At 43.0% G+C, this 10,469-nt stretch overlaps 1 protein-coding gene across 1 annotated transcript; it reads left to right on the forward strand.

Moving 5' to 3' along the window:
- Positions 1–3,415: 3,415 nt before the first annotated feature.
- LOC119437648 (histone-lysine N-methyltransferase EZH2-like) lies at positions 3,416–9,166 on the forward strand. Its single transcript, XM_037704644.2, has 3 exons — positions 3,416–4,126; positions 5,033–5,243; positions 8,949–9,166. Exons 1-3 carry the CDS (start codon positions 3,941–3,943, stop codon positions 9,149–9,151), a joined length of 600 nt encoding a protein of 199 aa, XP_037560572.2. The 5' UTR covers positions 3,416–3,940; the 3' UTR covers positions 9,152–9,166.
- The last annotated feature ends 1,303 nt before the right edge of the window (positions 9,167–10,469 follow it).

Here is a 10,469-nt window from a genome sequence, read left to right on the forward strand (position 1 = left end):
ACTGTACTGCCAGGTGGGTATGGCACTGCCCGAGGAGAGATGAGAAAACAACTTTCGGACAAAATACGGGTGACATTTATCGCAATAGGGCGAGCAGCGCTGCACTCTTCCTCGAGAACTACATCCCCACGCACGTGCACGACTGGCTGACGACATGCACAGTATACCTTTAGTTATGCTTCGGCCACACACTCCGCTGTTCGCATTTAATTTGTCCTCGATGGTACATCTGCTGAGGCACACTAATGGCACAGTTACCCCCATTGTCGGCATGTAGCTGGTGACTTTGCTTGGAATGTTTTGTTAACGTGTAAACATGTGAATGTGAAAATATAAACTGCAACACTTAAGGTGAAATCCTTAGATGGCTTAATGGTCGAAAAATCCGATGTCCAGCGTCGCAGCACCAAAATTCAATGGCACCAAAATTGGGGATTGAACCTTCAACCTTTGGTGTTAATTAGGTCGAAGCGAATTAAGGCACAGTTCATTAAGATAGAGTTAATTGAGGCACTCTAACCCACGGCCTTTGTTGGGAGCTGAAACCACTTGGAGATATGGGCGAACCGGCCACATCTCCAAATTATCTCCAAGTTGGATTCCAATTGACATGGTGAAGGTAGAGTCGAACCCACTACCTTGGGTGTTCATTAGAGCGAAGTTACTTAAAGCAAGTTAATTACGGCAGAGTTAATTAAGGCACTCGAACTTTGGTGGAAGTCGAACCCACGACTTTTGGTGTTAATTAAGACAAAGTTAATTAAGATGCAATTAAGACACTCAAACCCTCGACCTTTGGTGGGAGTAGAGCCCGCAACCATTGGTGTTAATTATGACAAAGTTAATCAAGGCACTCGAGCCCACAACTTTGGTAGGAGAAAACAATAGAAGTAACAACGCATGCGAATGACAAATAATTTAATTAATGCTTCGTGAGTGCGCAGGCTTCTGCCTTCATCCTCTTCAGTGTTCGCTAAAGTGACTGTCACCTTTTATATATAGTTCTAGCGCTCATCAAAATGCGAAAACTGTGCTAAGAAAACCGTAAATCCGCATTTTGATCATTATGCATCATTACAAATCCTGCAATGGATAAATTAAAAATAGTGAGTTCAGTAAGCACTAGGTAAAGCACACCAGTGACACTCACAATGTCATACCAATGTTACTTTTTTATTTATACAACTGATAAAGCTTTATTACACAAATGATAGGCCCCCAGCCACGCACATGTATGAAATTATTCATTACATGTTCTCGCTGTATACAAACAGGTTAAACGCGGATCTAAAAAAAAAAAAAAAACACACACACGTAATCAAAAACAGATTCTTGAAAATTAAACTTTATTAAAACACAAGTAACGAGTAGGCACAAAATGACTAGTAGGCACAGTGCCACAATTATAATTAAAAAGAATAAAACTGATTAGTGAGAGGTAGTATCACATACTAATTAATGACCAAAAGTGCATGGCCTGCTTGCCAGCACCTGCTTCTAGGGCCACCGGATTCAAGATAGAAAGCCAGTACTTTCTAGCTGCATTGAAAAATATATGGTAAAATAAATTCCACGCAAGCAGAATCCAGAGATGGAATGATCATCTTGATAGGCAACTTGGTCAGGCAGCTTCTCAGATCACAAAAGTGCCAATAACATAATGCTGCCAGAGACTTAGAGATAGGCATTGCAAATGAGAAATATCCCTGACACTTGAAGAGGAACGCTGGAAACCAAGCGATACAAACATGTGCGAAAATTAACCATCAAAACATTGCCTCCAGAACATTCCCGTAAGCGCTCCGCAAGGCGAACAAACGTACCACAAATAGCAGTCAGAAGCACAGCTCTAAATTTCAGCACGCAACTGTACAGTTCTGCCTAGTATATACATACTTGGGCCATGGTCAACCGCACAAAAGTCGAAAAGACACAAATAAAGCACACGCTGCTCACGCCCGGAACATTGCTGCACACTTGCATCGAGGCGCGTGTTGCTGAATTGATATCAGTGGCGATGCGAAGGCAAAGCTATTGCGAGTTCAAGCTTCTTCTTTTCTTTATAAACTGTCGTAATACATCAGCAAGTTAAAGGTTACGTGTTTTCAACAGTGTACTAATAGATATAACTGAAAAATAAAGCATCTTTGTATGGGAGAAAGAAATGACGTAACCGAGACCGAAAGCATAGCGAAAAAAATGGCAAAAGTATTGGCTTTTGCGCGCGGTGTCCGGCAGCAACGTTACTAGACCTCCAGCAGTGCGTGTAAAGGTCGCGCTAAATTGCAAAATAATTAATGTAATGCTTTTGCTCTCCTAGCTTCCCATTGTTAGGCATTAGAGACAATTTGCTTGTATTTCTGCGGCATAGTGCGTGCATCGACTCATAACGCACAATGTACGATCAATGCACGAGAGCTTTGAATGTGCAAGAGATATCCAAATCATAAGGACATTCGACGTCCTCTGGATGACCCTTGACTGCCACGTACTAGTCGAACATACTATAGATCTAAACTGGACGTCGTTAAATGTCTTGGATATTTGGTCTTTTGTGGTACATCCAATGGATATTTGTGGCTCACTGGGTTGTATAGGTGGCATAGCAATTTGTTGCTTCCATCTAGGAGTATTCCTGTAGCATGGCACTCATAGTGTCTGTATCTTCTCCCTGGACACAGGCAACAGCATGAGGACCTTAAGTTTCACATCATAAACTTCTGGAAGAGAGGTCAACTAGTAACATTCTATGAGACCTAGAGAAATTTTCACTATGGCTGAGACCATTCCTATAAAGGGGCCCTGAACCACCCCTCGAGCTTGGTGAAATAACATAGTTCGCGGGTAGCATACGCTGCTGTGAACATCTCAGCCAAGTTTTGCACTCGTATGTGGTGTGTGGAGCTCTCAAGCGGAGCGCGAAGTCACCTTTCTCTCAAACTCTCTCTTTTCAAACAGAAGCCTGCACCTCTCTTCTGGATGCTTTATTTCGTAATAAAGCGCATTCCCATACGCAGCTGCAATTGGTCGCTGCAGTCGGCTACACCGCAGCTGCTGCGGGGTGCCACCACGAGTCCATTGGCTAAGCGCACTGTGGCTTCCTCAGGACAACCGCATTTGGCTTACGTTTCGCTTACATCCCAGATGAAATTTGAACTGTGCGCCATGGTGACATTTTCTGGCCACGCCCCACTCCGCCTTCGCAGTGCAAGGCATTGAAGAAGGAACGAGCACAGCGGAGGCTGTGTTTGATTGTCAACAATTCCGCTTCTGCTGAACGCATTGAAGTACTTTTTGCAGCAAAGTATTTCTGAAATAGCCTATTTTCACTTGAAATGCCTTTCTCCACTTTGCTAAAAAGTTGTTCTGGGCCCCTTTAATGAAAAAGTGAGTCCTTGCATTTGTCAAACAATATAATACATGCATAGCCAGATATACACACACGTAAGCACTTGTGTCCTGCTTGCTATTCGCTCCTGCTTATGGTCCTTTGGCACCACTGCCACACTGACTGACCCAGCTGCCTCACTGAGGCATCATGCTGTTAAAACTCTCCTATTGTTGCTAATTGGCACTTTACTATATTGGCTCAAAAATAAGCTGTCATGTCTTTTGGCTTTCGTAAACGACAACTGAAGAATGTGCCACGATGCCACCATGTTTCGCATGATGACAGAAAAGTCAAACGCCAGAGGAAATGTAGAAGCATTCTGTGCCACAGGTGCAGTCCTGTGGGGACTTTTTCTTGTAACTTGTAAGGTTTTTTATGCTTTCAAGTCTTGCCTTGGCCACAAGCAGTACACGAATTTAGTAAGAATACCTAGTGAATACTGAAAGGAGCGATAAAGCATTAGGAAAATGCAAGGTAGATAGACGATGAGAAGAAAAAGCAAGCATAAAAAAAATTCTTCGTCTGTGTGGTTTTAGGGTGCTGTTCTATATGTATTGCAGCAAAAGAATGGTCGGCACTCCTGTCTATTTTGCTCTGTGCTCCTCACTCTTTACACATGTCAATATTAGTTGGTTCCTTTCAGCATTCCATCCAGCACCAAGCCAGTACAAGCGGAAAAGCTGTGATATGAAGGTGGACACTGAGCCATGTGGATCACATTGCTACCTCCACTTGGTGAGGTTGAAGGATACTGTAGTTCTCTCTCTTCTAGATATGTGTTGGTTCTGTCACTTAAAATATGATAGTACTATATTTGTAGAGCCCATGTGTCTGTTAAAAAAAAAATGTCATGTCAAGCGATGTGATGTCAAAACAGTATCAGTATTAATCATGCAAAACCTGTAGATGTGTAATAGAATTTCATATTCTTCAACGAAATAGTTTCATGAGAATTGCTCCAATCTTCCTCTCTGCTAATGCCAGTCTGTGCTGTCAACTGCAAAAGTTTAGCAGAACACACTAGGCATGAGAAAATGAAATTGCTTAATAGCCTAGTGCTGAAACCTTTAAAGTTCCATGCTGCACAGCCAGGTTATGAGAAACAATTTTTCCTGAACCCGCCATGATTGCTCAATGATATGGTGTTGGGCTGCTGAGCACGAGGTCGCGGGATTGAATCCCGGCCACAGCGGCCGCATTTCGATGGGGGCGAAATGCGAGAACACCCGTGTACTTAGATTTAGATGCACGTTAAAGAACCCCAGTTGGTCCAAATTTCCGGATTCCCCACTACGGCGTGCCTCATAATCAGATCCTGGTTTTGGCACATAAAACCCCATAATTTAATTTTAGTTTAACCTGCAGCTTTTAGGTTCTGAGAACATTTGCATCCAGGTGTAGAAGCAGCACAGAAAGTATATTGAGTGTGTTGTTGCGCCGTAAAAGCATTTGCCTGTGGTCTGATGAAAATGGGAAGCTGTGGTGGCCTTGTGCTTGCGCATGAGCCCACCATATGTATCATTTTTGTCGTGTGGCGCATGTATGCTGTTTAGCTGCAGAATTGTGCTCCGTTTACTTTTCATGGTAGCTGTATGTTGCTGCTTAGTTCACTGCATAGACGTGCTTTCTATATTACCTTAGGATTCTGTGAAGGCAAGGCTGCAAGCAAAACTCAAGGAAGAAAGGGAGTCATCTGAACAACGCAAGATGCAGAAGCAGATTTCCATGGACAGTGGGAATGAAGCAAGTGGTGAAGATAGCAATGACAGCACACGCACAAATAGCAAAAAAAGTGACAGCTCTGAGAAAGACCAAGACAAACCAACACAAATGACTGTCAACAGCTTGTCAGGTTGGCTGCCTTTCTCATTCTTTTCATTGGCACAGCATTATCAGTAGAGGTGTGTGAATATGACTAGTAAATTTCAAATCGAATATGGAATCAAATCAAGAAAAAAAAAGCCAAATATTTATTATCAGAAAATTTATCACGAAGTTTATTGCTTACAAGTTTTGTGCCAGAAACACGGTGCTGCACATGCTAGGTAGTCTACTAGCATTGCATAACAAGAATGTTGCAAGCTATCAGTAACTTAGGTACCTGTGACTCAAAATGTACAGTATGGTCTACTTTTATTAAAGGGAATAGCAAATTAGTATACAGTGCTGATTACAGCTCAGTTCAATGTGAAGGTCTGAAAAATTTATCTATATATATTTTAATAATAGAACGTCTGTTGAATAGAATGAAGTGCTTTTTCCCTATGAAGCTGAAGTAGTGAAGTTATGTTGTACTGATTATCCTATGAAATTTTTAGTTTAATAGTAGATCTTTGTTTTATGGAATGTAAATATAGGGATGTGGGTTTGCATATCAATCTGCGCAACAGACGAAAGCTTGGACCACACATCACATAGCTCGATCACCGCTTAGCCTGTCACCATCGTTGGGGCTGCGCGGGTCGACCACGATTGTGCCAACGTCAAAGAGCAGAGGCCTTTTCATTGTTGGGTTCAGCATCATTTGCCACCTGTCAAAGGGCCTCTACATCAGAAGGGTCATGCCAAGTTCTGCAAGGCAAACCCTCACCATTCCCTCAGTGTCCCTCCGCGCAGATGTCTGCAGCCAGGTGGTTGGCGCACAAGTCGCGTGACACTTTCGCACCCACCGTATAAACCTAAAGCTAATCTTGTGAGAGGTTGTTGAAAGCCACCGAAAAAAATGTCGCAGTTTCGCCCGAAAGGCGAAGCATCGATTCCGATAGCAAATTAGTAGAGAGCTATTCGGAGTAGGGATAGTAGTTTTATCAGCTGCATAAACTTGGACACATTGGCTTACTTACTGAATTAACAATCGTGGTGTCAGCGCGCACAAACAAACATGAATAGATCACACTGAATGACTGCAGCCAACGACTTTCAAAACACTGGCAGCAAGCGCAGGTTCGCGTGGTCTATCGCTTCAACGGAAACTGAGCGGCAAATGCACAGCGCATACAAAGGTCAGAGCCGTGTGGAGATAAGAGACGGTGCAGGCGACCGGCACCGCCGGGCAAAGGGCAGCGGAGAAGTTGTTGGCAGAGGAGAAGCTGCTCCCCCCCCTCCCCCCTCTTCCTGTTTCTTGCTTTCGCGTGGGAGATTGAGTGGCAAGATACGCCTTTGGTTCCGGAGCACAGCGCCGCTCCGCGTCCCTCCCTCCTATATCCCCACGGCCTTTCGCGCGACGGTCGCGTTTGCTTTCCGCCGTGCGTTCGCCCTCCGTGATAGCGCGCGCTTTCGCTCGCGCATACGGCGCGCAGCGGCGATTTCATCGCCCTTGGAATCTGTACGGAACCTCACGGCGACGACAACGTCGACGGCAGAAATCCGGTTGAAGTGTCCATATAATTGCTATCGCAATAAAAGGGCTGATGTGCTTCTACGAATGGCGTCAGGAACGAGAGGCCATCGTACGGTGTGTCGCAAAGGTGGCTGCCATGAGCAACCTTGATGCCATCCCGTACACTCGCTTTCATTGGTGAGGCAGTTTGTCGCCTTTTCAAGTACTGTGCGGCTGTTTTGAATAGATCAGCATTGATTCTACATCAAACTGTACCTTTAGTCACCTACACCCTACGAAGTAGCACCGATTAGGCGTAATGTCCTGACTGACTGCTGTTGAAATGGCATTGGGGTCCGCGGGCATGCGTATTGAGTTCGTCTGTACGCTCAAATCTTTCCTTACGGGGAAATTGGCTGTTTTTTCTATGTTTGAGTTAGGAATTTTTTTATGCAATAGCCAATAAGTTTACAGTGTCATGCAGTATATAAAAGTTAAGCTAAATGAATGTCATTTCAAATAATATTTATTTTAAAAAAATACAAAAAATTTTATTTGCATAAAGAGATTCTTAAACAAAAGAAACCCCAAAAATTTTCAAAAAAACTTCGCTAAGAAGTAACATCTCTGGCAAAAAATTTTTTAGAGAAATTCCAAAATAAATAAATTGTTGATATATCCCCTGGCAACATTTCTTTAAAGAAATATACCCGTAGATAAAGAACTCTTTGAGTTAAGAAAAATTACATGATGCATAGTGAAACATTCAAGTCCTTGATTGGTCCTACTTACGATTTTTTTTTTAAGAAAAAGATCAATTTACAGCATAATATTATATACAAATATGCGAGTACTAAACGCACAATTCAAAAGTACATTTCGGAAAAGAAACAGTAATTACAAAATACGTAATAAAAATTACCAAACACAAATAATTAATGAAATTCACGGCAAACTTTCCTCATGATAGACTTATATATTCAGCGAAAAAAAATTCTCTACGTCGGATTGTCAAGTATATGCGTCTGTGCATATTTGTTGGTGTTCATAGCATAAACGACCTCCGCCGTAAAGGACACGCGAAAAAAATAGAGAGTTCTCGCCAGCCGCTTTGGACCCCAAGGAGGGTCATCTCGAGGTCAATGCCTGGATCTCTCTGGGGCCGAAACTGATGCAGCGCATCTTGTCCAAATGAAGCGGACACACCATAAATAAAGAAAATAATAGTTTGGACATCAACAGGGCAATTGAACCGGCTGTATATATCAATATAAACAAAACGGAGGCGAAAATGAAACTTGCCGGCGGGTAACAGCTGATGTTCCAGGCTGATCTGCTGAAGAGTCCTCATCCGAACTAAACTCCTATGATGCAACATCGATGTTGTCATCACTGCTCGAAAAGTCCAAAAGATTGCTTCTAGGATCGTTGGGATCAAGCAAAACTGCTTTCTTTCAAGCGCGTGCGGTACCGGATGCCGACGCCATCACACCGCTGAAGTGCGCCTCAACCGTGGAGCTCGCGCGCCTTTTGAAAATCCCCACCACGCGGTAAAAATGTGAACCGCGCAGAAACAAAAAATCTACTTTGTGTACAATCACTGAGATGGCGCTACGAGTCCAAGAGCGCAGCGTGTTTTTTAAAATAGGCGCTCAAGAACTTCGGTGACCAGTGATCGATGCCTAGTGCCGTGATAAGGAAAGAGTTAAACTCTTGTGTGGACAGAAGGCTTCGTACTGCGTGAATGTATGTGTGCAAACACACATCTCATACAATTCGCGTCCCTTCTGGCGACTACAGTAATCAGTCCAATCTTCGCAGATGCTTGTGCACTTTTTTTCAAATAAGCACTGCTTTTGTCACCGTTCCTTTTCTTTCATTGCGTTATCGCTTGGATCGGTCCTGCTGATCAATGAGCCTTGTACCGACTGAGACCACACGCTGTAAAAAGGCTGTGCACATCAAGGCACCGACTACTCTGGGTGCTTCTCCGAATATACTGAATATTTGAAAAATCAGTTAGTAGATATGCAATTTGCAAATTGAATTATTTGAACCTTCACTATTTGGTTCGATTTGCTGGTATTCAAGTATTTGCACACCCCTAGTTCTGAGAGATGCACAGAACTATCTCCCAAAGCACATTCACAGTGCAGAGTCGGACACCTTAGGTGGATTACGATTACCATTGCATGACCAAGTGTTGTGCTTACTCAATCCATCTATGTTCCCTTTCAGGGAAATCATTCGAAGGCAAAGCGGCTCGCCTACTTGCATCACTGGAACCTGTAGTGCAGCCATCACAAGAGGAACTTCAAGAAGAGTGGTGTGGAGCTGAGCAATCACTCTTCCGTGTTCTTTGGCGTGTTTTTTATGGCAACTACTGTGCACTTGCCACACTCATCCTTACCAAGACCTGTGCACAAGTGAGCCATAATTAGTTGATATCTAATGCACTTGTAGTAGTGCCAAAACAAAATCTTTCTGGAAAATGGGGACAGTGATCAAGTCGAAAAACTGGAAAAGAACTGATTTTGGATATTGCTTTAAAAGGTTATGAGCTTGTTGGTTATGTGGAGCTTCATTAGGTGAAAACAGCGCAAAAAAAAATTAGACAAGAAAGAAACACTGGACTGGCAGTGCCTGTTCAGTCTTTCTTATCTCGTTTCCCCCCCCCCCACTGTTTTACCGTAATTTATAGCGCTTCTTCTTGCATCTGTAGTGCCGTAGTTATTTGAATCCATGCTGATAGTTTGTTAACAAACATGAGTTGCGAAACTCCAGGTTCGGCTTAAAGGATTTTGTTAAGAGCCATTAAAATGAAAAAAATGCCACCCCGCTCGTGCCACCGTGCAAAGACATTGTGTCTATCACAATCTGCTGGGCAGCTGATCAAAGCACAGGAAAAATGACACCGTTTAGATCGCTTTGGGTGCATGCTATGTGAGTGCGCAAGCTCGTTCATTTTCTTTTTTTGACATTCGCTTTTACAGCACCGAGAAAGCAGTGTCACTGCTGTACTACATTCAACTGAAAAGTTGTGCTGGCGGCTAAAAAGTTGTGCTGGCGGCAGCATGGTTGTCTAACCTCTAAGCCAGTAGAAACTTCAGCGTGCACAAGGCAGGCGAATGTACGCCACTGGGGAAAAAAAAATTAAAAATTGCCACTGTCTGGGATGACATCCCAGAAAACCTGATTAGGCGTGCATTTAGAAAGTGCTACATTTCAAGTGCACTTGATGGCACTGAAGGTTGTGCGCTGTATGAAAAAGACAGCTACAAAGAGCTCAGTGACGACGATGAAAACAATGATCCCAGCAACGTCGACGGCAAATGAGCTTGGACAATTCCGTTGCTTTTGTTAGATATGTTTTATAAATGCTATTTTCCTTAAGTGGCTGTTAATATTTATCTCTGTCGTCTTGCTTACAAGGAAAGTTTTAAATTTTCCGCCCTTCCGAATTTCGAAGCTTAGAATCGTGTTTGGCTTAGATTCAGATAAATACGATACTTCTATGCTGTATCAGAGTAGATGCATATTTGCTAAAAATTCATGTTATTGTCACTGAAAAAAAAATTGAAAAAAATAAACATGTCTTGGGGGGGGTATGGCTAGCAGAGAGATGTGTGAAGAGCATGAGAAAATGACAAGTCTGCGGTATATCTTGTGTGTATCTTGCCATCAAGACAGAGGCTTTTTATAATGGATACTGATGCAAATGTTAGTTTGTCGAACTTCTTTTTTCCTGATTCAGCTTAT

Source organism: Dermacentor silvarum, chromosome 1 (assembly GCF_013339745.2).
Source record: "Dermacentor silvarum isolate Dsil-2018 chromosome 1, BIME_Dsil_1.4, whole genome shotgun sequence".
Taxonomy (NCBI): Eukaryota; Metazoa; Arthropoda; class Arachnida; order Ixodida; family Ixodidae; genus Dermacentor; species Dermacentor silvarum.

Excerpts from the sequence above, each read along its gene's own strand:
- LOC119437648 (XM_037704644.2), top strand. The coding sequence starts at position 3,941 with ATGTATTGCAGCAAAAGAATGGTCGGCACTCCTGTCTATTTTGCTCTG. Across the intron at positions 4,127-5,032 it reads CACATTGCTACCTCCACTTG|GATTCTGTGAAGGCAAGGCT; the intron begins GTGAGGTTGAAG and ends ATATTACCTTAG. Across the intron at positions 5,244-8,948 it reads GACTGTCAACAGCTTGTCAG|GGAAATCATTCGAAGGCAAA; the intron begins GTTGGCTGCCTT and ends GTTCCCTTTCAG.